The 26,342-nt window shown below is 43.3% G+C and overlaps 2 protein-coding genes across 5 annotated transcripts; both read right to left on the bottom strand.

Moving 5' to 3' along the window:
• Nucleotides 1-264: 264 nt before the first annotated feature.
• LOC139421454 (transcription factor 20-like) lies at nucleotides 265-6,500 on the bottom strand. 4 transcript variants are annotated; one of them, XR_011635633.1, is made up of 7 exons: nucleotides 6,400-6,500; nucleotides 3,451-5,496; nucleotides 3,014-3,107; nucleotides 2,872-2,921; nucleotides 2,532-2,603; nucleotides 903-1,554; nucleotides 265-752 (listed from the first exon to the last, which is right to left on the bottom strand). XR_011635633.1 is itself a non-coding variant. In XM_071172375.1 (6 exons), the coding sequence occupies exons 2-5, from the start codon at nucleotides 5,491-5,493 to the stop codon at nucleotides 2,562-2,564; spliced, it is 2,229 nt and encodes a 742-aa protein (XP_071028476.1). In that variant the 5' UTR covers nucleotides 5,494-5,496; nucleotides 6,400-6,500; the 3' UTR covers nucleotides 265-1,554; nucleotides 2,532-2,561. The 4 variants fall into 4 exon arrangements, 3 of the variants coding, with proteins under 3 accessions (XP_071028476.1, XP_071028477.1, XP_071028478.1); XM_071172375.1 differs by having other exon boundaries at nucleotides 265-1,554; XM_071172376.1 differs by having other exon boundaries at nucleotides 265-1,554; nucleotides 6,116-6,489.
• A 242-nt stretch (nucleotides 6,501-6,742) lies between these two features.
• LOC139421453 (protein outspread-like) lies at nucleotides 6,743-26,342 on the bottom strand. The gene is made up of 23 exons (XM_071172374.1): nucleotides 26,080-26,342; nucleotides 25,028-25,105; nucleotides 24,808-24,873; nucleotides 24,063-24,214; nucleotides 23,101-23,185; nucleotides 22,764-22,935; nucleotides 21,731-21,920; nucleotides 20,592-20,697; nucleotides 15,312-15,416; nucleotides 15,017-15,073; nucleotides 14,726-14,794; nucleotides 14,503-14,592; nucleotides 14,275-14,384; nucleotides 13,579-14,110; nucleotides 13,353-13,457; nucleotides 10,556-13,225; nucleotides 10,236-10,383; nucleotides 9,951-10,068; nucleotides 9,425-9,584; nucleotides 9,068-9,169; nucleotides 8,684-8,770; nucleotides 8,328-8,487; nucleotides 6,743-7,323 (listed from the first exon to the last, which is right to left on the bottom strand). The coding sequence occupies exons 1-23, from the start codon at nucleotides 26,203-26,205 to the stop codon at nucleotides 7,307-7,309; spliced, it is 5,505 nt and encodes a 1,834-aa protein (XP_071028475.1). The 5' UTR covers nucleotides 26,206-26,342; the 3' UTR covers nucleotides 6,743-7,306.

Genomic DNA, 26,342 nt, shown 5'->3' with positions numbered 1-26,342 from the left:
CAGAATAATTATTCATACAAGGAGAGGGTGAATGGTTCAATATGACCGTAGCAGTCTAGAATAGGGCAGTTATCTACAATTACTGTACATACATAAACAGCACGGATACATCCAGACTTCCCGTTGTTGTATGCAACACAAGTTCAACATATGTTCAAGCATTTTTATATAGAAAATCTTAACCTAACCCGTCCCACTGAATCACGGATACATCTAATAAAAGAGATGAATTATGATAAAAATGATCACATCTTAAAACAGATCTGTACACAGGAATGTCAGCTTTTATTCAAACAGGTGACAAAAAGGCAACAGTTGCAAGCTGTTACAGACAATTAATTCCATGTGTCAGCCATCTCTTCCTCACACATATGTAAGACTGGAACACCCATACATTTCCTTAATGGACTGCATTAACAGAACCCAGTATAAAATCATAATCTCTGGAGCCAATAATATCAGGTCAAATTCAAAATCACTTCACACTGGGCACAGACATCAATGCAACGTCTATTCCACAGTGGTTCAACGTAATTTTATTGAAATGACGTGGAAACAACGTTGATTCAACCAGTGTGTGCCCAGTGGGTTGAACCTTTGCAAACTTTGTGCAACATTGTACCTTTTCCTCATTGAGCAGCACTACCACCATGTCAGCTGAACATTACATAAATAAATATGCACAACATGATTAAATCATAAATAGAAAATAAATATGCCTTTATGACTGAATTTACACAGGCAGCCCAATTCTGATATATTTTTTTACTAAAATGGTCTTTTGACCAATCAGATCTGAAATAGATCTGATGCGAAAAGATCTGAAGTGATTGGTCAAAAGACCAATTAGTGGGGAAAAAAAAAAAAAATCTGAATTGGGCTCCCTGTGTAAGCGCAGCCACAGAAGCCTTTCTGGAGATCCATCACTTCCTCTGTTGCCATTTAGTTCCGAATGATTACCAAAGCATACCACCAGGATAATCTGAGATGCAAAAATCCTTATAGTAACATACAGAAATCTGAATTTCAAGTAGCAATCTTGCAAAACAAGTCATATTATCAGGGGAGTGACTGGTTGGCCTTTCAAAGTTAATTAGGATGAATACTGAACTCAACTATTGTCCTCTCAAGGTTCCTATTAAATAAAGGTTCCTATCAAATAAGGAAACAATAGCAAGTCTGTCACACATTGTGAACACAAACACATGTCAATCGTCATTTCAGTATTAAAAGGTAAAAAGACCAAACATAGATATAAAACTTAAACAAAATAAAACATTTTGGTCTTTCAACAAAGCAAACAGCACAACAAACCTGGCAACACAACTCTCAAGCTTCCACAGTGGAGACGGGCCAAAAAGACTACGGCCATCTGCAGGCAGACACACAATAAGAACATTTGGCTTCACTGGTACAATCAATTCAGAATCATTAATAATACTAAAGTAACATGGACTCAATGTAAACATTCAAGAGATAAAAGAAAACATGAATCGAATGTTGCAGTTCTTCCACAGCCTCTTCTCTGGGGTGAAGGAGAGTATCTATCCGATGCTGTCAGGGAAACACAAGGGAACAGTGACACTGTTATAGAATTGGACAAAAATAATCAGTTACTCAAGTTTACAGTACACTTATATAGTAGCTAGGGTCACACACTGAAATAGACATGGGTGTGAAAGTACATATTTTATGCACCACATTCACTCATTTATCTCTTGCGAAGCCCGAGATAAATTATTTTTTATTTTTTTAAACTGCAGAGCAAATCAAATCAGTTTCAACATGGTAGGCTATGAATGTTAACCCAGAAGCCCTTGCAGCAGATTGAGGATATTATTTTAGCACAGTTGGCAAATCAGTGCCATTGCTTTTTCACACCTTGTTCTGCCAGGGTCCCAATCACTAGGTAGGTTCTCATGTTCCACACAGCTCATCTCACTGAGGGAAGGTCTACCTGCACTCATCAACAGCAGAGCGACTGGCTGTGCCTCTAAACATTCCTGTTAGGATTCTTATATGGAATTCAAACCTCTTTAAACTTCAAAGTAATTATCATGGCTTTTCTGACATTTCTGTGCACAATCCCTGTCAAACGGACACTGTAGATTGTGTGTGTTCCTTAATCAACTAATAATCCAAATTGAATTTGGAATCCTCTAGAGCAGGGGGTGGCAGGTTTGAATCCCCGAGTCAACTAGGTGAAAAATCTGTCGATGTTTTCCCCTTGAGCAAGGCACTTAACCCTAATTACTCCTGTTAGTCTCTCTGGATAAGAGCGTCTGCTAAATGACTAAAATGTAAATGTTAATGTTCCCAAACTTTTTAGCTTTGCAATCCACCTTAAGTGTTTGAGCTGTGATAAAACATACACAGACAGAACAATGGTGAGCATCAATGACTAAATACCGTCCTATTTATAAATAAAGCCGGAGCCCTTCCAAAGGACACACATCTATAGTTAGTACATTTTAAACCGTCTGGTCTCACATGATGAATGTAACATGTCAAGGGCATAGAAAATCACATACCTTCCATGGTGTCCAATTCCTTCTCTCCTGTCATCTGTTTTCTGGCATGTTCACACCTCTGAATGATTTATTCTGGAAAGGACAAAAGTGCAATATTTCAGAAACACCGCGCTAGTAGCCTAGATCTCAGATCAAAAAGTAATGATCTTTAGGCAACCCTATGTTTTAAGGGTCCATAATTAACCATTTATAAGGCATTTACAAACCGTTTGCTCACCATTTATTAATCATTACACCTACATTTGTAAATGTTAGTTCACAAATGTACATATATTTCCTTAAACATTCTGTGTTTTGTTATTTTATCAGGTACTGCTGGAATGACAACTGCTACATCTACCTTGTGCTTTGGACATCTCATGGAGAAGTTTTCCTCGTTAAGCACACAGCCTGCAAAGATAGATAGAAAATAAAACATTTAGTCAACACAATGTTTCTTCATTGACATAATTGTACATAGGCAGAGCAGGACAGCTTCCCACCTGACTGAGCTGCACAGCAGTAGTGGTACTTATTGGGGCACCCTTTCTGGAAGCAGCCCATGGTTGCACCTGCTGCGTGGCATGTTGAACACACCTGGAAAAGAAAGGACATGTAAAAAAGCATGTTTGCATAAAGCTGTATTTGAGAGGCCAAGGAAACAGTGAAGGAGTAAGGCACTGTGTGTTACCTAGTCACAAGCATAATGGTCCTCTGTCTATCTGAGCTGCTTCAGTTTGACCTTGTTTACATATTTTGATAAAGTGAGGCAGACCGAACCTACATTTCAGGAATGTTAGGAAGACACCAATGCATTTTGATTTAGCATACACAGCAATATGATCATATTTTCAGTTATGTTCTCATCTATGTTGCACTCGAGATACGCAAGCACAAATGCACATTATCTCAAACAAAGTTATCGTTGAATTTGACTCACTGTTTCTTGGGCGAACCGAACAGCCTCCTCCAAGCCGTAGAGCTTTCCTTTAACCAAGAAAACACCTGTGGACCATATGCCACAGTCCTCGTGGATCCAGCATTCATTGGTGTTGTGGGGCACCATAGGCAGACTGTGGCCGTCCACCACGCAGCCATTTGTTCTGAGCTTTTTGGCTGAAGGCAATGTGGAGCTTTCACTATCACTGACTGTGATGCAGCAGTCATCAACTACAGCCTCTACTCTAGGCACATTGCTCAGTTCATGTAACCCATTCTCCCCTACCTGACCACATAGGCCTATCTTACAATCTACAGACAGTTTACTGTCCTTGTATTCTTCCCTCTGGGCCTGCTGTTTGCCTTGTTCCTCCAAAGCAGGTCCAGTTGGATAGTAAGGTCCGTGTAGGTCCCCTAGGCCCACAGCATTAGCAGACCCACCACACAGGCAGCACACCATTAGGGGCTGACACTTACTCTTTGAGCTGAGGCGACCCAGACGATAACAAGACGTCTTAGGAACGACACCAGACAAAGACACAGTTGGTTGTTGTTGCTGTCCTTTGTTCCGCCTCACATCCTTCTCCTCCTGCTGATCGTTGATCACTGTACAAGCAGAGTACTCCCTCTGCTCCATGTGCACAAAAGGGCAAAAGTCCTCTGATTTACTGGCCCTTTTGTCCTGTTTGTAGTTTGCATATTTCAGCTTGATTTCTGCCTCTTCATGGGAGAACATGGAGGATGAGCCGGCTTGTTTGTGTTTCTCCCTCCTCCGTTTTGTTTTACTTGCTGCTGCTTTTCTACTACTTGAGGCCTGCTTTGCTGGGCTTCTCTGGTGGGTTTTCTGCTTGGTTCCTGACCTTTTGCTCCTGGGTGAAGAGGGCTTTGTCCACTCCTGTTGGGTGTCTTCCACATGTGTGGCCTTGGTCCTTGACTCTGTAGCAGGTGATGATCCTCTCTGTGGCCTTCTAAAGGAACGTAGGCTCTCAGAGGGGTCCTGTCGAACTGTCCGACGGTCCACATCAGAGTCATCAGATTCTACTACACACCTGTACAGGTAGACAGTTGGCTGTAACCAAGACTCATCCTCTGAACTAGATGACTTCTCTTTTGAGTCCATTGTGTCGCCAGAATGTTCCTTGGGTAATATTCTACTTGAGTTTTTGGTATGTAATTTTGAATGATGGCGAGTGACATTGTTGGTGAGTTTCTGAGCGCTGACCCCAGGCTGTATTGTTCTAGGATGTGGAGAAAGGCTTTTTTTTACAACATTACTAGCTTCACCTGTCAGCCTTTTCTCATTTTGAACATCAACAGGTAAACTGCGAATCTTTTTCTTTTCATTGGTGATGGGAACTTCAATGACATCACTATCATCACTTGAGATATCCACGGGAGACCTGACATATTTCCCATAAACAGCAGCTAATTCCGACAGGTTAAGAACAGGTTTTGCATTCACTGACATCTCCTCTGTGCTTTCAGATGAATCCTCTGAATATGTATTGTCATGACTGGGGGAACTCAGTGTCTGGGGCAGTAGAAAACAACCTTTAGCTTCACCCAAAGAGACAGCGCCAGGGGATGGAGAATCCACTAAGGGACTAACAGATCCCCTGTCTAAATAGTCCTGAGGTGAGGGTGCTTCCTTAGAACTGGAAACAAGCAAAATGACATCAGAGTCACTCTGGCTCTCGTCTCCCTCAATACTTTCAGAAATGGGGCTCTCTGCATTTAGACTTTCTGTAGGGTGTGGCTCGTACAACCCTGAGTCCCGTAAGCTTCTGTCCATACCATTATGTAAAAGGGGGGAGCGAACACAAGTCCTAGTCCCGTAGGAAAGTCTGACGCCTGTGTCTGTTAGTGTTTTCTCAGAGAGGAGCTGCATGCAGGGCATAGACACGTGGTCATCAGTGATGCTGTGCCAGCTGGGCTTCTTCATCAGGTCCAGAACCTCTGTGGTCCTGGGATTCAGATGACTCTTCCCACATCTCTTTGAGAGATCCAAAGCCATAGGATGAGGGTCTTGAGACGACAGCTCCATAACCTTAAGACAGATACAGTCACAAAGACGGTTAAGCCCATAGGTTATTCAGTAGGCAAACTTTAAACCTAGCCTATATAGACAGAATTTCAAAAGTAGCTTTTCTACACAATAGATGTAGGATTTTAATTTGAGGCAGTTTGCTACAGCAGGAACATAATCATGAAGCAACAGGAAATGTAAATGATTAGCTATGTGGATTATAATTAATGAACATGTTTTGTAGGGATTTATACATTTTTGATTAGGGCAAATCATGTACGACATTTTAAAGCTAAATTACAAACTTTAGAAGCCTTTTAAAACCTTGAATACACTTTTAAGTTTGTATTTCCTGCCGTGCAGGAAAATTCTCATCAACAAGAGTGATCAAGTTAAGATCCTACATCTGTACTATTAATGCATCACTATAACAACAATTTATCGTTAAACCAAGCATTAATATTATTATTGATGACTATCAATTTGCAACTCGTGACAGAAAATTCAGTCTACAAAATGTAAGGTCGCATTGCGTGATACCATTTCGAGATAGAATCCATTTCTGAAATATTATCTCTTTCTAACGTCGTTACTAGAGAAAAATGGGAGCTGCCCGTTCAACATAGTACCGGTTACCTACCCTTCGTCGTTCCTTGCTGCAGGTGAGTGCACTGATGACGGTAGCTGGCTAGTGGCTAGCTAGCTGCTAGCTACTTGCATCCAGGCCTTTGTAAACAGTGTGTAAACAAAGCCGCAATATAACCACAGCTAACGTTAGCCAGCGACTGTGTTGACAACCCGACTTTAGCTAGCTAGCTGGAGTTAGCTCGCTATTCATCCATAATAACATGCGTTATAACAAACATGTTGCCGAGGACCCACTTATTGGAAAATAGTTGTAAATAAACGAACTATTTTACCTACCTTATTAAAATTAATAAAGTATGCTGAAGGGGTGCTCCCTTTCCAAAAAGAGCATATCGTAGTTTACTTGCATTGGTAAAGAACTCAGCTGGCAGCTGGTGGTAAACGGGCAATGCATTATGGGAGATGAGAGTTTTGTCAGTTTCATTTGATGTGGACCTGAACAAATATTTTATTAATAATGATAAATGTATGCATTTCCATTCATGATAAAGATGTTATTTTTTTGTTGTAAAATAAAATATAATACAGTTATATAATATGTTGTATATTTCTCTGTCCTCTGATGATGTGATTATGTGATGATTATTCAGTAGCAGACTGATAAAAGGCCATACAATTATTTCAAATAAATCCATTTAATTTATCATTAGATTACTTGACATGAATAAAGAACATCAAAATGTGTACTAGCAGGACCAAGATAAACGTCTCCAAATAAAACCACCCACTCACAAACAAATAATACTTTTACATTATAGACTCAGACGGTACATACATACATACTTGTTCATGTATTTCACAGGTAAGAAAATGAAACGTAATCTGAGTTGTCTTTAGAAATATCCCCGTTCAATAACTGGATTGGATAAAGCAGTGTAATAATTCTACACATTTTACAAACTTCTTGAGATAAATGTTAGTCGTCAGGAAAACCTCTACAAAATGTCTAACCTATCTACAAACGAAGACAGGCTAAATAGTAGTGTGCGTTTAGATACAATGATGTAAAAAAATACAGAATCCTCAAATAATGCGCTTTTAAAATTCTGTAGTACAGTAACGGTAGATAGGACATAACATGTTTGACAATATAACTTTGGATCTCGAAGTGCTAAATGGTGTAAACATGGATAGACCGATGAACAATCCATGTTGTGCGTTGTGTCTCTTTGTTCAGCTGCAGTTATCTTCCTTGACACTCTATGGAGAAAGAAAGAAATATCAGAAATCAGATCCAGCATCATGACTATTAAGTCATAATGGTAAAGCTTGTGTTTCAAAAGTGATTACTGTCAGGCCACATAAAGAATCACCAACAGCTTTTCTAATACTGGCATGGCATACTATTTTTTTCCGCTGACATTCCTACATTTCGTAGACATGCAGAAAATACAAGAACATTACACCATTCACTGAATTTGTAGATTATTCACAAGGTGCAGCCATGCCCAAAATGCTGGCTACATTACCAGGACAGTCCGTTCTATTATTCAGTATAACAGAACTAGGGAGTATATGATGGATGAAAGAAGGATGAAAACCAATAGTTGCCTTCAGTATAAGGATTAAAACCATTAGTTTCCTCCAGTATAAGGATTAAAACCATTAGTTGCCTCCAGTATAAAGATTAAAACCAACTAGTTGGCTCCAGTATTGAGAGGTCAAAGTGCATGTATGAGGAAGAATAACGGACAACCACACCCCTAAGAGACACTGTAAAGGCCCATGAAAGGGCAAAACAGATGTTTCAGATATTTATTATACATGTGTACCCAAAGGAGATCTCTGTAGGGTTATGCTGCACCACTGTACAAGATGACTTCTAATTAGAGCCCCTTTCTTTCATTTGTGTAAGAAATGGACAGAATGTCAAGGGTTATTCAAAATCTAAAGGACTAACTGACATGCTACAGCAAACTGCACAGATAACAGTCAGAGGATTCAGATACATCCAATATTATTAAGATACATAACAGAATGAGGTTATTCGCAAATTGTCTGTATTACGCAATGAATAACATCTGTACGATACAGACTAGTGATGCTGCCAAAACCAGAGGTGGTTGGGGAAACATCCAGCGAGACTTGGCTGTCATGCAGGTTTTGACCTCAGAGTGGCAGCACTCAACACCTTGTCGTTTTCACATCAGTGGTTCATCTCTGAATCCCTGAAGGCCGGGCCACCAGCTTAATGTCATGTATACCATTATTAGCTGTGTCCACTGCAGGTGAGAGCTCTCCTAGTGCTTTGTGGGCCAACCTCAGGTTCTCCCTGAGATGTCCCAGGTCTCTCTCTGCCTTGGCCCTCATGATGCTTAGCTCTGTGTAGATGTCCTTGTACGTCTCTGTTGCATACCTCTTATCCTGGGGGGAACAGGGATTAGGCTATAAACAGGCACTATTACCAGGTTAAATAGAGTATGACCCATGCTAATATTTGTACAGTAATACATGGTAATAGCAGGACAATAGTGTTGTCCATTGTATGTCTACTCTTCATACATTTATACAGACAAAGGCTATTGTTATTCTGCCAGTGTGTGCTGTGCTGTGATCTCACCCTGTGGGCTGTCTGGAGTTCATCCTTGAGCGAGGTGATCTTCTGCTTGAGGCACTGCACCTCTGACTCCTTCACACGCAGGGAGATCTAACAGTCAGACAGAATCACAGTTGATGCCTCAGACACAGGTACAACACCAGAGGACCAAGGTGCCATAGATCAGCACAGAATGTACAGCACATGAGTATGTCATATGTTTTAGAGGCTGTAAGTTGGTCATGTTGCTAAGGGTGACATCTAGTGGTGTTACCAGTCAAAGGCAGATTCAGTTTACCTTTACATCAAACTTTACTTGACTGGACTAGATAAAGATTATATCCAACAATTTTTTGTTATACTTAAGCAGCATAGCTATTGTGCAGTGAAGTACTACTGAAGACTTACCTCCAGCTCATACACATCTCTCTCCTGACTAAGAGGGAAGGCGTCCTGCTTGGCCAGAGAGCAAAGTCTGGTGATCTCTGCAGCAAGATGGCCACTCAGCTCCTGGGAAGACAACCACAGTCATCATTACTAACACTGCTACTTTGTATTTGACAAAGATAGAATTGGGAAATACTTAGAGAAATGTAAGGGACCCTCAAGGTTTTGTTGCAGAGTGTTGTAACAGTCTGATATGACGATTATAAAAGCATGCGTTATGCATTCTACTATGTGTGTTAAGACAGAGGACCCGGCAGCAGATTTAGTTGGCTTGGAGCAGAAACACTTGTGATGATACATGGTCATAATGTGACTGACCTGGTTGCGAGTTCTGAGGTCCTGGTTCTCCTGCTGACACTGACACAGAGCCTGTCTCTCTGCCTCCAGGGCCTGGCCCAGGTGGGAGCTCTCCAGACACTTCAGAGAGTACTGCTGGGACAACACCTCCAGCTCCCTGTGACAGGAGACCAGCTCCTCACTACACACACACACACACACACACACACACACACACACACACACACACACACACACACACACACACACACACACACACACACACACACACACACACACACACACACACACACACACACACACACACACACACACACACACACACACACACACACAAAACATGGTCCTGAGAGCTGAAAACCACGGCCAAGACTAGACACAAGGTGCACTGTGTGTTATACAGACAGACATATACAGAGCCAAGGACAGGGAGTATGCAGATTATCAGTCCAAAACTCAGTGTTTGTCAACCAATCCAGTGTACTATCTGGCCATGTGCTTTCCTTGCCGATTTACAACCACATAGATCAACAGGTAGTACATTTACCTGTGTTGCCTGCATATTTCTCCAAGATTCACATCTCCTGCAGGGTTGTTTTCATGGCATGCCCTCTGTATCTCTCTCTTGAGTTCGGCACGGTGAGCGTTCTTCATTGCTTCAATTGCTAATGCCACAATAAAAGGGGATATGTTCACTCCATTAGAGTGGCATGGGAATGTGAGCTTATCAATATTCTGAGAAACTCTGCCTTCACACATACTGTAAATATCCTAAAAACATTTCACCTTTAAACATACACACACAACACACACACACACTGTCCCCCCTCACCTGTGATAGTAGCAGCCGTCTCCTCCTCCAGCAGTCTGTCTGTGTCTAACTGCAGACGCTGCAGGTCCTGCTGGTGTCTGTGCTGCAGTTCCTCCACAATCCTCTGCTGGGACTCCTCCATGGTGACAAAGCCATGCTCATATGTGGCCTACAGGGGCAAACACAGACGCAGTGGACTGTTAGGTGATCCACAGATTCATTGTTATAATGGTCACTACTCCCTGGGGTTGGTTCATTACATCTTAATTCTAGTGAATTCAGGAACTACCAAAAATATAATTCATGATCATCGACAATTGTTATTATGGGAGTTGTCCTACCTTTAGCTTTTCTATGTCCTCCTTATGTTTCAGCTGAAGAGATGCCATTCTCCCATCATGCTCTGCTTTCATGTTGGCCATGACAGACAGCTGCTCCTCCAGATCCTTCACACGACCTCTCATTGATGTTAACACAATCTCCAGCTCCTCCTCCCCCACAGTGTTTGCTTCTTCATGGGGTTCAGTAGTGCTCCTCTCCTCTACTTCCTTATCAGTATCAACTTCCTGGATTCCTTTCTCTACCTCATCTACCCTACTCTCTACCTCATCTACCCTACTCTCTACCTTTATCTTTGAACTCTCAATGCTGTTGGTCAGGAAGTCACCCTCCACCACCTCTGCACACCTTCTAACCCAGCACACTTCCTCTACTGCAGTCACTCCCTGGTTTGGGCTTTCCACCTCCATTTTACCTGCAGCATTCATTGCAGGCGTCTCTGTCTTCTGCTCACTTGCAGTGTCTAGTAGCTGTGTGGCTGTTTGCTGTGAGTCTATGTGTTCTCCCTGCCTCAGGGGGGTCAACCCTAATCCCACTGAGGAACTCCCCTGTCTCTCCAGGTCTGACTGTCTGGCCCCAAGCTGCTGGTTTTCACTCAGCAGCCCAGCACATCTGCTGCACATCAAAGGAGAAGAAGCAATGAGCAGTCCCTGTTGAGTCTCTTGAAATTGTCTCTTGTGTAGAGTGTTAAGCCTACTGAGACGATAGGATGAGAAGGCTTCCATGGCGGTGCAGTGTATGGAAGCTAACCGGGGCTCATTTACATTGTGGAAATGACAAAGTCTTTGTGCCAGGGACTGGAGCTCGTCATTGGCCGAGGCTCCGACTGAGGAGGCGATTTGGTTGAGCAGGAAAATTCTCTCCTGTGTGATCTCTGTGAAATGTCGGAAGTCATCGGTGTCATTATGCTGGTTGTACACATTCCATATCCTCTCATCATCATCTTCTTCTTTCATTTCTGAACCTGTTTCACCTGCTATGTTTCCAATGATGTCCAGGACTCTCAAAGAGCTGCATCCATTCATCCTTTCCAGGCCTCCAGTGTTTATGTTTAAATCTTTCTTATTATGAGAAAAAAGACTATGAGCTAGGAGGAGCGTTTGCTTTTCCACTACCATGTGTTCTAAAATCTGACTTAGAATCACATCTGTGAGTTTATCCTCATTGGACTGGGATGGGTTGACCTTCAAACTGTTCAACAGCCTTCCCCAAAACTCCTCCTCTAACTGAAGCTGCCTGACCACTGTCTTGTTCACCTCCACACACTTTCTATCTAATGGCATCTTTACCACATCCATATCTGACCTGTCAATCACCTGCACTACTCTCCCTAAGGTTCTGGACATCAACCTTATCCCTTCCATCACTTGCTGAACCCTTTCTTCACCTGAATCCAATATTACTTCCTCCTGCCATTTGCCTTCACTGCTACACCTTAATCCACTTTCTTTCTCCACCGTCCTTTCCTTCTCTACTTCCTCATTAAACCTTACGATGTCAGCCTCTGCCTCCATGGCTCTCTGGCTGTACAACCGCTCAGCCTCTCTGAGTTGTGTGTTGTGGGCCTGCAGCTCCCTGCAGGTCTGTTCTGTGTGCTGGAGCTGTCTCTCTAGTTCTAATTGCTTGGCCTCCATGGCCTGCAGACACTGTTGAAGGTGTTGCTGCTCCTTCTCTCCAAGGTGGTGTGTGTTGATATTCTCTTCCCCAGCTTCCTCCTCTTCATCATCATCATCATCATCCTCTTCTGCTGGGAAGCCCAGGTCTTTGAAAGTGTCCTCCCTGAGCTGCAGCTGTATCTCTGTCTCCTTCAGACGCTGGTCCATTGAGGCTAGTAGGGACTGGGCCTCCTGGAGCTGCTCATCTCTCCTGTGCAGCTCCTTCTCCAGGCCTTCCACTTTGGTCTGGCTGTGCTGCTCTGCCTCAGGGAGGAACTGAGGCCCACTGTACTGAGTGATAAGCTCTGCTTTCAGTCTCTCTATCTCTCTGTCTGCCTCTGTCAGCTGGTTGAGCATCTCCTGGTTACGCTGGTTGAGGGCCTCGTTCTGGCTGCTGAGCAGCTCTACCTCCTGGGATAGTCTCCTCATCACGATGGCCTGGTCTGGGTCTACGTACTCCTCCGTGGGTCTGGGTGTCTCACAGCATAGTAGGTTGTCTATTCTCACGCTGTTGGCTCTTTCCTGAGTTTCCCCCATGCTCAGTGAATCTGGGCTCCATGCACAACTTTTTGTGTGCGATTCTGGAATCGATGTCTGTCGATGGCTTCCATTTTCAAACTGTGTCTGAGAGCTAGTTTCACTGGCCAAGTTAGGCCCTCTGTTCTCACTTCCATTCTGAGGCACAGAATAGGATGAGAGTTCTGTGTCTGAGGTTGGTGACATGACAGGTGTGTTTACTGATATAGGGCAGTCAGGGAACAGATCCTCCAGCCCCTGGAGGTTTCCCTCGGTGTCATGTAGCCAGATGCTGGGTGGTGGTGATGGGTGAGTTCCAGGGGAGCTGTGTTTCTCCAGAGGGGCCGATGACAGGGCCAGGCCAAGCTGCTCCTGGAGCTGCTCCTGTATGTTCTGTTTCTTCAGCTCCTGTTGCTGGAGGAGCTCTCTGGTCTCCCTGTACATGTCAGTCAGGCTTTTCAAAGAGGGAAGATCAGCTTCTGGGCACATTGGGGCCTCAAGCTTACAGGAGGAGGCAAGACAATTGTCTATAATTAGGTAGTTATCATTGTTGCAAAGTGGAAGTATTATAGATGGAAATACAGAGCATATCCATACTATGTATAGGCCAACATATACTTTGCCTTACCGGCAGGGAGGCATGATTCTGGCGTCCTAATGCAGTGCTCAAATGAGCCTCCAGCTCAAGCCTGCGATGGTCTGACTCTGCCAACTGGCCTTTCAACTCCTCTACCTTTAATCACAAGACACAGAGATAAAGTAAGTCCACCGTTAAGCCAACCAGCAGCAGAGAAAGCACCTCATAACGTTAACATTGTTCCTGTTAGGATTCATTTTGAGATACACAGACTCACCCTCCTGTGGTAGGTCTCCAGTAGAATCCCCATATCCTCTTTATCCTTGCCCTGGGACTCAGTGTACAATGGAACAGTCTTCTCCTGTCTAAAGGCAGTCCTTTCCACCTGCTGCCAGCACTGTTCAATCTCCCTCTGTACCCTCTGGTGAGTCCTGGGTGACCTGGGACTGATACCTCCTCTGTCACAGTCCATCTCCCAGCCCACAAGGAAGCCTAGCATGCTGTCATACCTCCTCCTCCTCTCCTCTCGCCTCCTCTTCCTCTCCAGGTCCCCTACCTCCATCCGAAGAGGCTCCTTTGTCTCCTGCTGCACCTCCTGCTCAGAGGCTAGCAGGGCCATAGGGCTGAACTCAGCCCAGTCAAAGGTCTTGGAGCGCCCTTCGCGTCTCCTCTCACGGATGCAGCTCTGTTTGGGCCCCTGGACTCTCTCTGTAGGGACCTCAGAGGAGGGGGAGGAGTCCTGGGTCACGTCTGGCTTAGGGAGGGGCAGTGACTCTGATGGGCTGTAAGGGATGTGATGGACTTGCAAGCTGTTTACAATCACAACAGAATAACACAAATACTTACTGATGGAGGAAATGAGGCATTCTGCCTAAACAAAGGCAGAGACCTTCCCATCACTACTATAGAATGGTGGTAGTCTACTAATGCAGTACTATGTAGTAGTGAGGCTGGTATTACAGACGCCATTTACCTGGCTACATCAGGAGCGTTAGATGGATGGACATTCTTCATGAGGGCCTGGATCCAGTTTCTCCGTATCCCTGCAGTCATGGCTGACAGAGTAAAGACACACTTCTGGGTCTGAGGGAAGACATTAGGAATATTACTTTGATTGAGTATAGGAGACTTACTGTATGTATAGAATGGATTAACATTCATCTGTTGATTTCAATTTTTGTAGGTATAGATTTAGTCTTACATGGATCTGAAAGCCGTAGTTCCTCTGGACCTGGTGCTCTGAGACATTATGACACTTGGTCAAGTCAATCTCCCCCTCCAGATCTGAGTTCTAACAAGAGAAGATGACAAACATCAATTCAAGACTTGGGATGAAAAAATAACAAAAGCATGTTTCCCTGTCCTCACAAAATCACATCTGTGTGTACTTCATTCAGTAAAAATGAAAATGCACATGAACTTGCCTCCTCTGCGAAAGAATCCTTGTAGTACCTCAGACTGTCAGCTGATAGCACAAACCAGTATTTCCTCCACTAGAGGGGAGCAGACAGACATTATAAGGGATATTAGATGCAGAAACCTACATAATACATTTGAACTGTCAGGCTTCACCTTCATAGCAAGGATCCACAGCACCTTAAACATCACTAAATGTACACACACACATTCAGGATCCATGTGCCTTTGGGGTAGAAACGTGGGAAGGTGTTCAGTGACGAAAGTAAAAGACATTCTGGATCTGTCCATTCCTATACCTGATCCTCCTTATCCAGTTTCATCATCCACCCTTTCTTGAAGTTCAGCAAATCAGGCTGTAAGGAAGATAAGACAGTAAGTTAGTCAGGAGTTCAAAGAGGCACGGCCATACAGATGTTTTCAGACACTTCAACATAAAAGAAAACTGCCGTCAATCCACTTGGGGCTTTCATTTATACTTGTATAAATTATGAGAGCATCCTTGTTTGAACTGTGACAGTTTTCTGACATGTTTTACAACTTGGCCCCATGTGCTTTCAGTGCACAGAAATTCCAGAAGTATTAAGCACTCACAGTCATGACAGACTCCGAGGTCCTGCGGTCCAGGGACTTAGCTCTTCTCTGAGAAGGAGGGACGGTGAGTTGACCTGGGCGTAGATCTCCACACGACTGCAGTTTCTGGGTGTAACAACAGGACACTATCAATTACTGAAGTAACAATGTAGAAGGTGTCAGATGGATTAGCAAATGTGATCATGTCCTGTATTACTGTAAGCTTGTTGCAAATAAAAAACAAGATGTCGTTTCCCTTTACTCTATCATGACTGAGACGGCTTGGACGTGTGCATTGTATCAAGTCATGGCAGGTCTCTGGCAGGCAGTGTTGTGAGATGTAAGGCTTATTGTGGGACACAGCAGGAGAGAGGAAGTGCTCTCTATACAGGGGCTATTAAACCTTACTCACGTTAAGAATGAGTTCCACTCTGGTGACTGGGCTTGGCTGGGGAGTGTATGAAAAGACTTTGGAGGCTGTATTATCCCTGATGGCCCCTGGCATCCAGTCTCACAAGCCCAGGGATGTTAAAAGTCCCAAATCTCTGTCTTGACAAGATTCCCACATCCCTGACTGTTACCTACCAAAGCTACCTCATATTGGGTTTCATCCTGGCTAACCAAATAGCTCTAAAAAACACATCAGAGAGTCCCTTTAAATCTAGATTAGCCAGCGCTAAATGAAACTAGAGACAGCGGCACCATATGAAACAAGATTATTTTCTCATTTACTTGAGCCTTCAACAGCCTCATTCTTTTTACTCTTACGTAATAAAAAAAAAGGAAAAACGACCACTTCAGTAAATCCAGAACATTCTTTGTCTGTGCCCAGCTATTTGCATAGAAAACTATCCAAGGACACATAACAGTAACATGAGGGAGAGAACACTCTGCTCCAGCCAGCAGTGTGAACTCGCCTCCTGTCTTCTCCAACAACACCATTCTGGACAGTTGCTGTCTTCCAATGAAGTCTCTTTTCCCTAGGATAGGATGAGAAAGGGGAAGTGGGACTATCTGGGGAATCTGAGCCTGGGGGACAGAGTGAACTGTGAACAGGCATTTGACCTCTCACTCCAATACCCCCCCCCCCCCCCCCAAAAAAAAAAAAACTACTGGAACTGGAGGAACATAAATGATCACATGGGATAATATGTTCCGTCGGGCAGGAACTTAAGAGAAAACTCCTACAGAGGGATTTAATCAGAGATTAACGTTAAACCTTTGACCCCATGTGTATGATGTGTCTAACTAAACCATATTACTGGGTTCAACAGTTCATACAGTATCTCATATTATAAACAGAAATATATACAGTACACCAGCCATAGTCTGTGAAAAATCAACTACAAGCGGCCGGTTGCACCTTAATTGAGGAGGACGGGCTCATAGTAATGCCTGGAAGGGAAGGAGTGGAATGGTATCAAACATATCAAACACATGTTTCCATGTGTATGATGCCATTCCATTTACTCCATTCCAGACATTATTATGAGACATCCTCCCCTCAGCAGCCTTCTGTGACATCGACAGTATGTTTTCTACATCTAGTACAATGTGCATACTGTGTACCAGTATGGACTGTACATGTGTTCTATACTGTAGTGTTAATCCTAAATGCTGGTCATGTGTTTGTTGTTGTCGGGAGTAGACAGACTGATACTTATGCTTTATTCACTACCTTAATCACCGGAGCCAGTCTGAGAACATGGTGACTGTCATTTCACAAACAGATGTGCACTTGACTCAGGAGATACTGTTCAGTGATAGTCCCTCCCAGCCTCAAACGCATGACCAACAGCAGCTCCCTACAGACACAACAGGTCCCTACAGATACAACAGCTCCCTACAGATACAACAGCACCCAGATACAACAGGTCCCTACAGATACAACAGCATCCTACAGATACAACAGCTCCCTACAGATACAGAAGCACCCTACAGATACAACAGCTCCCTACAGATACAACAGCTCCCTACAGATACAACAGCACCCAGATACAACAGCTCCCTACAGATACAGAAGCACCCTACAGATACAACAGCTCCCTACAGATACAACAGGTCCCTACAGATACAACAGCTCCCTACAGATACAACAGGTCCCTACAGATACAACAGGTCCCTACAGATACAACAGCTCCTTACAGATACAACAGCTCCCTACAGATACAACAGCTCCCTACAGATACAACAGGTCCCTACAGATACAACAGCTCCCTACAGATACAACAGCTACTTACAGATACAACAGGTCCCTACAGATACATCAGCTCCCTACAGCTACTTACAGATACAACAGGTCCCTACAGATACAACAGCACCCTACAGATACAACAGCTCCCTACAGATACAACAGGTCCCTACAGATACAACAGCTCCCTACAGATACAACAGGTCCCTATAGATACAACAGGTCCCTACAGATACAACAGCTCCCTACAGATACAACAGGTCCCTACAGATACAACATCTCCCTACAGATACAACAGCACCCTACAGATACAACAGCTACTTACAGATACAACAGCTACTTACAGATACAACAGCTCCCTACAGATACAACAGATCTTACAGATACAACAGGTCCCTACAGATACAACAGCACCCTACAGATACAACAGGTCCTTACAGATACAACAGGTCCCTACAATGTCCCTACAGATACAACAGCTCCCTACAGATACAAGAGGTCCCTACAGATACAACAGCTCCCTACAGATACAACAGCTCCCTACAGATACAACAGGTCCGTACAGATACAACAGCTCCCTACAGCTCCCTACAGATACAACAGGTCCCTACAGATACAACAGGTCCCTACAGATACAACAGCTCCCTACAGATACAACAGCACCCTACAGATACAACAGGTCCCTACAGATACAACAGTACCCTACAGATACAACAGGTCCCTACAGATACAACAGCATCCTACAGACACAACAGGTCCCTACAGATGCAACAGCATCCTACAGATACAACAGCTCCCTACAGATACAACAACTACTTACAGATACAACAGGTCCCTACAGATAAAACATCTCCCTATAGATACAACAGCTCCCTACAGATACAACAGCTCCCTACAGATACAACAGGTCCCTACAGATACAACAGTTCCCTACAGATACAACAGCACCCTACAGCTCCCTACAGATACAACAGTTCCCTACAGATACAACAGCACCCTACAGCTCCCTACAGATACAACAGCTCCCTACAGATACAACAGGTCTTACAGATACAACAGCATCCTACAGATACAACAGTACCCTACATATACAACAGGTCCCTACAGATACAACAGCACCCTACAGATACAACAGGTCCCTACAGATACAACAGCTCCCTACAGATACAACAGGTCCCTACAGATACAACAGCATCCTACAGATACAACAGCACCCTACAGATACAACAGGTCCCTACAGATACAACAGGTCCCTACAGATACAACAGCACCCTACAGATACAACAGGTCCCTACAGATACAACAGCACCCTACAGATACAACAGCACCCTACAGATACAACAGGTCCCTACAGATACAACAGCACCCTACAGATACAACAGGTCCCTACAGATACAACAGCTCCCTACAGATACAACAGGTCCCTACAGATACAACAGGTCCCTACAGATACAACAGGTCCCTACAGATACAACAGGTCCCTACAGATACAACAGCTCCCTACAGATACAACAGCACCCTACAAATACAACAGGTCTCTACATATACAACAGCTCCCTACAGATACAACAGGTCCCTACAGATACAACAGCACCCTAAAGATACAACAGGTTCCTACAGATACAACAGCTCCCTACAGATACAACAGTACCCTACAGATACAACAGCTCCCTACAGATACAACAGGTCCCTACAGATACAACAGGTCCCTACAGATACAACAGTACCCTACAGATACAACAGCTCCCTACAGATACAACAGGTTCCTACAGATACAACAGCTCCCTACAGATACAACAGGTCTCTTTGGATACAACAGGTCTCTTTGGATACAACAGCTGGGTCATTGTACTGTAAGATACCATCACCGTTATGAGTTAGCAGAGGTTTGTCTGGGACTTACAGGCAGATCCCTAATTACATAGTATCCATGTTTAGGTAAATGGAAAATGTGTTTAAGAGGAATGCCATTCTGAGATTACAACACACAACATGAAGTGCAGACGGATCCCCGTCAGAGCATTAAAACCAGTTTAGTTAGAGAACACAACACAGTCCTGAATTATTCACCTTCTCCCTGTCTTACTCACACACACTAACACATGCCTCAACACGGCTGATGGGAGGATTGACTTAGCCATGCCAAACTCCTGCATTTCGGTATGGAACTAAACACACATATATTGGCACACGTGGCACACACACCTGACAGTGTGGACACACGTGGCACACACACACACACCTGACAGTTTGGACACACGTGGCACACACACACACACCTGACAGTGTGGACACATGTGGTACACACACACACCTGACAGTGTGGACACACATGGCACACACACACACCTGACAGTGTGGACACACATGGTACACACACACACACCTGACAGTGTGGACACACATGGCACACACACACACACCTGACAGTGTGGACACACATGGCACACACACACACACCTGACAGTGTGGACACACATGACACATACACACACACCTGACAGTGTGGACACACATGGCACACACACACACCTGACAGTGTGGACACATGTGATACACACACACACCTGACAGTGTGGACACACATGACACACACACACCTGACAGTGTGGACACACATGACACACACACACACACACCTGACAGTGTGGAATGTAAGAGCAGCGCTTCATCCCTGTCCGTGAGCCTTTACACACCATGCATTCAGGCCAGAGCCGAAACGCTTGACGTGACATCTTTGCCTCTCCAACACCTGGTCTTATGAGTCATGTCCAAACAAGTCCAATGGAGAACTAGCGGGAACAGCTGTGTGGTGTACACATGTACTTTACCTTAACAATGACAGACTCCATCAATGGTGTGTAAAATACCAATCTATATGTGTAGATGTGGAAACACTAGACCCCTAAAGGGGTCTGCCGAAAGGGCAATGCTTGTCTTGGGCCCTCCTGGTGAGTAACAAGTGTTGCTATTCTTAAAAGCTATGGTTACTCTTTGGATCATGAGGTGTGGTTCAAGTGATGGTGTTATAGTGGAGGAATGTGACAAGCCTTACCGGGAGTGGGAGGACTGACTGCAATGTAAAAACACTGTGACGGTGTGACTGATACCTCTCTCTGGTTGCTGCGAGCTTCACTCCTCCCCTTCCTGGATCCAGCCTGACCCAGGTCCTCTCCCACAGCACTCCTCCCAGCCTTCTCTGGCTCATTGTAACAGCTGAAAAGCAGGAAAATCAAGCCTGTCATTCAACAAACAGCCATGGTGTCCTCCATGGCCCCCCACAGGTGGGCTGTGACATCACTTCCTGCAGGAAGAACTTCAGGATGACAGCTGAATAATGTCACCGCCACTTATTCTGTACCCCCAAGCTGGGCCTAGACTGAGGACATCCATGTCACCTACATCCATCTAGTGCTACTTTTGAATTGGAATTTCAAGTGACATCCTCACCTCCAGTGTCATGTTTTGTTTAGAAAGATAGCAGATATTACATAGATGGAATTCCCTAGAAGAATCCGATAGAGCGTTTGTATATACAGTATAACCACAAAAGCGAATACTATCTTTAATACACTGTGGGTGTAGCATCTGTCCTGTTATAACAGGGATGGTAAATTCTTGTTGAGGCATGTATGTATCTGTATGAGTTGGCACAAACATAATACTGTGCCCTCAGTCAGTGTAATGTCTTGCCTTGACATTTCTCCTACTTTCTGATGACTGGCAGTTTGTGAGGAACTCAGAAATAGAATTCCTTCAAAATATCTAATTACACAATACTTTAGGAATTTCGAGGCCTTATTCAGGGCAAGGATTCTGTCTGTCCTTAGAAGGCAATGAATGAAACACACAGACCAAGGAGGTATTCCCATCACGTAGCCCAAATACTGTATATGCTGTTAGTTAGGGGACAAACTGGGAGTGCTTCTATAAGCTTAATTTAAAAACCATTACCTCCCTAATGGAAGAATATGGATCTTTGATGTGCTGTTGGGCTGTGTGTAATGTGTGTACCATTTTATACAGAGAGAAACAGGGAGGCATCTGCTGTCCTTTAGTGCTAATTGCTAGCACATTTGGTCCTAGCCCATGCCAAACCCGTTTATGCCTGTTAGCATTTTCATGACAACACACAACAAATACAAAACCAAATAAATAAAATTGAAACTAATGTCCAAGAACATTGCGTTCATTATAGATCTCCCAATATCAGACACAACTGATAACATGTCTTCTCCATGATTCTCACCTTCTCTCTGCCCTGTTGTTCTTGTTGGCCGGTGGGTGGTCTCTGTATGGCGTAGGCTCTGTGGGCTGGCTGTCGCTGCTGGTGTCAGTCCCCTTGCTGGCCACAGAGTCCAGGGAACTCACAGAGCTACTGATACAGGAACCGTTGGAGAGCCGCAGACTACCGTCAAAGGTCAGGGAGTCACTGGAGGCTGAAGGGAGGTAGTGGGGATCATGACTTGAGGAGAGTTATTAAATAAAGAGGGCTGTTTTCCGACTGTGACTGCACAGGTTAGGTCTATGTTTTGCATGATACTTTAGGTCATTGCTTTTGGACCGAAACACAAATAGCAAGATTTTTATGAGAATCCTCTTCTGAAAAATCGAACTTCTAAGACTTGTTACATGAGGAATCTGGTCAGATAGTTACTATAATGTCTCCCATCTAAGGAAGTGTCACGTTTGACCATAGAGACATTTGAGGGACACCCCTGCATAGTGTCACTATAAAGTTGCACCTAACAGACCACAGCTCATTAAAGAGATGCCTCCAGTTTGTTTTCCTTTTCATCTGCTCCCAGGCCATGGAAAAGCATCTGTAAAACCTGTCATCTACATCAGCCTAATGAAGTCCCCTACAGGCACAGTCTGCACTACAGGAGTTGATCCTGCTCTCCGTTATAACCTAGGCCCAGACACACCAATAAGTCTGCCTCCACATACTTAGGGTGTACTTACCGTTCATCACATGACCGCTATTAAGAGAAATGTCTGCTCTGCTCGCATAATTAATCTTAGTTGTGTCTGTGAAATATATTAGAGATGATTGTTTACCATGAGCCCTGCATCCTTTTCTACAGTCTTTCAATAACACTACTACACTGGCAATGAATCTGTCCACTAATAAAGGCCAACTTTCTCATCCTGTATGCATGACCACCTGCAGGAAGTTAGGACAGTGTTAGAGGGCAGGAAATGGCTTTGAATGTCTGACAGACTTGAAAGCCTGTCTGAGTGTGTGTGTATATGTGTTGGCTGGTTTCCTGCTTCCCCACCTGCAGGGGTCTCGTCCAGGCCCAGGGGATCAGTATCTGTCACAGTCCAGACAGGGGCCACATCCGGACCCCCACTGGGCCGCTCTCCCTGCCACAGGCTGGAGCAAGGGTCACCACTTTTCATGACTGAGAAACTGGGCTCAGTGGCAGCCATCTTTGCTGGGCTGGGCTCCTGATGAACACAATAAGTTTTCATTATCATTATGTGTAGAGGCATAACACATCATTGACATATACAGTAGTTGACGTATTTTTCTGCAATATTTTCAAACATGTATTTAGGCCACCGGTGACCAGGCATCTTGGTTACAATGTTATGAAAAGAAGAAGTGATCACCTGGGAAGTAGTGGGTTCTACTTTACGTCTCTTCTTCTGATGCTGCTTATAGGTCCGTGGGTAAACGACGAGTTGTTCACTCCAGCTGGTAAAAAGAAAACGACACGGACATGACAGGGATTCAAAATATTGTCCATCAAAGACAGGAATTTACAGAAAAGATAAATCAGAAGTGATATCATATCATATTGTAATATCAGAGAAGTTAAATCAGGAGTGATATCATATCATATTGTAATTTCAAAGAAGTTAAGTCAGGAGTGATATCATATCATACTGTAATATCAGAGAAGTTAAGTCAGGAGTGATATCATGTCATACTGTAATATCAGAGAAGTTAAGTCAGGAGTGATATCATATCATATTGTAATTTCAAAGAAGTTAAGTCAGGAGTGATATCATATCATACTGTAATATCAGAGAAGTTAAGTCAGGAGTGATATCATGTCATACTGTAATATCAGAGAAGTTAAGTCAGGAGTGTTATCATGTCATACTGTAATATCAGAGAAGTTAAGTCAGGAGTGATATCATATCATATTGTAATTTCAAAGAAGTTAAGTCAGGAGTGATATCATATCATACTGTAATATCAGAGAAGTTAAGTCAGGAGTGATATCATGTCATACTGTAATATCAGAGAAGTTAAGTCAGGAGTGATATCATATCATACTGTAATATCAGAGAAGTTAAGTCAGGAGTGATATCATGTCATACTGTAATATCAGAGAAGTTAAGTCAGGAGTGATATCATATCATACTGTAATATCAGAGATGTTAAGTCAGGAGTGATATAATATCATACTGTAATATCAGAGAAGTTAAGTCAGGAGTGATATCATATCATACTGTAATATCAGAGACGTTAAGTCAGGAGTGATATCATATCATACTGTAATATCAGAGAAGTTAAATCAGGAGTGATATCATATCATACTGTAATATCAAGAAGCATTACTGACCCATTGATGATCTCCTTGTTCTCTCCCCGGATAAAGAACTCCTGTTCAGGTGTGATGATGCACAAAGCGTTCCTCTGGCCTGTCTTAGGCTCTGCGTCAATCACCGCTGTACACAGATTCATGTTCACTGTTCCTTGTGGCAGAGTGCTTGTCTAAAGGAATGATACACAATGTAAATAGTTTTGTCTGACTGGAAATTCTGGAAGAGATTATGATGCTAATCATGGTATCTTTTGTACACCATCTAGAAATATAAAAAAATAGAAATAGAAAGATATTATGGAGGGTTAAAGGACATCACAAACAAGACATTACCCGTTGCAACTGAGTTTTAATACAGGCTATATAGAGTGACATGAAAGAGGGCAGAGGAGGAGATTTCAGAAGATCAGATCAGTGGGAGAGGGGGATGTGGAATTAGAGGACAGATTAATCCCAAATCATCAGCTCTGGTACTACACACAACATCTGGCTAAAAGATGCATAGTGAATCCTCTTATAAAACATTAAAGGACAATATACATCAGGACAATACACTGTAGTTAACCTATTAATGTTGGATGATCTGGTTTGCTTAGCTTTTTGGTGTATGTGTGTGTGTATGTGTGTGTGTGTGTGTGTGTGTGTGTGTGTGTGTGTGTGTGTGTGTGTGTGTGTGTGTGTGTGTGTGTGTGTGTGTGTGTGTGTGTGTGTGTGTGTGTGTGTGTGTGTGTGTGTGTGTGTGTTCAAATACAGAATCTCTTACCAACTCGTCCAGTGCAAAACTCATGCTGCCATGTTCATACAGGATGAAGAATCGTCGCTGCCATTTCTACCATTTAGAGATAGAGTTGTTATGGATAATGTTGCAATAATGCCTCAAATACTGAACAACTTGCATGTCTATCAGAATATAAGATAGTACTACTGATACATTTCTGTACAACCATAGTCCAAGACTAGATAGTTATTTGTAATTCTCTTACCCTTGACCTCTGAATTGGATTGTCAAAGTCTGTCCCCTCAGCAGCCAAGCAGAGCCAGCCTCCATAGATGGGTTTGGCCTGTCAAGCATGGGAAAACAAGGAGAAATTAGTTGGGTCTTGACCTGTGAAGGTTCTATCAAATTAAATCGTTTTTCTATGCCATCCAATGGGTCTTGGATTTTTCTGGCAGGGAGCATCAATACTCGTTGATTCATGTTTTGAATGTCAAAGGAATAACAATCCTATCTTTTTAGAGAATGTCCTTTGTAGGATTAGCCAGTGACCGTTCGTGATTCAGTGTTCATTTACAAAATGTGTGAACAGATTTAGTATGTCCATGCAATAGGCCATAAACAAGAGGCAGGGTAATATTGTTGACATGGAAAAGAGAAGATAAACTGCTCTTTGTGCTCTTTTCGAGTCCCCAAAGACTGGAATGTTCTGACTCTCTGCCAGTTACTCAACTTGCTCAACTCTTTGTCAGAGAGTTTTGTTTCTTGTGTTATGAGTGCATCTCAACATGAGATAATTCTTTCCTCAAAAATTCCAACAGACTTGGATATTTATTCTTAACCTTCACACCTGAGTCAGATGCTTTAAAACAGGAGCTTACTTAGCTGACGTTCAATGACCAATGGCTCTAAATTTACAAGGCACACAGAGATGAGCACAAAATAATCAGATAGCAATGGTGTATATGTTTTCTAAAATAATAATAACCTGTTGTGGCCTATGGCATGCTGAGCGCTGACAGTTGGGCTGTCAACGGTCTCTTTACAACAGTGTGGGAGGTGTGTGGTGACAAATATTTGACTCATGCATTGGGGCTATTCAGTCAAATTGCTTCATTTTCTACAACAGATAAGTTTGGCTATTACGTTATGTTCATTACATTTCACAAATGAACGCGATACCTGACACAATATGAAGGAATGTCTCTGTCTGATATAACATTGAGTGCATGCCCATCTGTCATCCCTGTCATCAACATTCAGAAGAGTAATAGCCAAAGTATTAAAACTAATAAAACATAAATATGTTTGTTCACTTACCTGGTCCTTACCATGATCAGTTGGAAGATGCAGCTCCCGAGACTTGAAGCAGTTCTGACATTTACTTTTATAAAAAATGTTCGCTTGGAATTTATTACACGGATTCGCACTCTTTTGTCCTGACATTTTGTCGTATATGGGCTACCACTATGTAAATCTGAAATGCTCCCCAATTCTCTCGTTGCGGTTGCAGTTTATCCGATTCTAACATCTGTCAAATCCTGTGCGCTTTGAGCTCTCCCCGACCGTTCGAAATCTGGGAT

The sequence above is a fragment of the Oncorhynchus clarkii genome, chromosome 12 (genome assembly GCF_045791955.1).
Source record: "Oncorhynchus clarkii lewisi isolate Uvic-CL-2024 chromosome 12, UVic_Ocla_1.0, whole genome shotgun sequence".
NCBI classification, from domain to species: Eukaryota; Metazoa; Chordata; class Actinopteri; order Salmoniformes; family Salmonidae; genus Oncorhynchus; species Oncorhynchus clarkii.
This window is presented reverse-complemented; position numbering and strand designations above follow the sequence as displayed.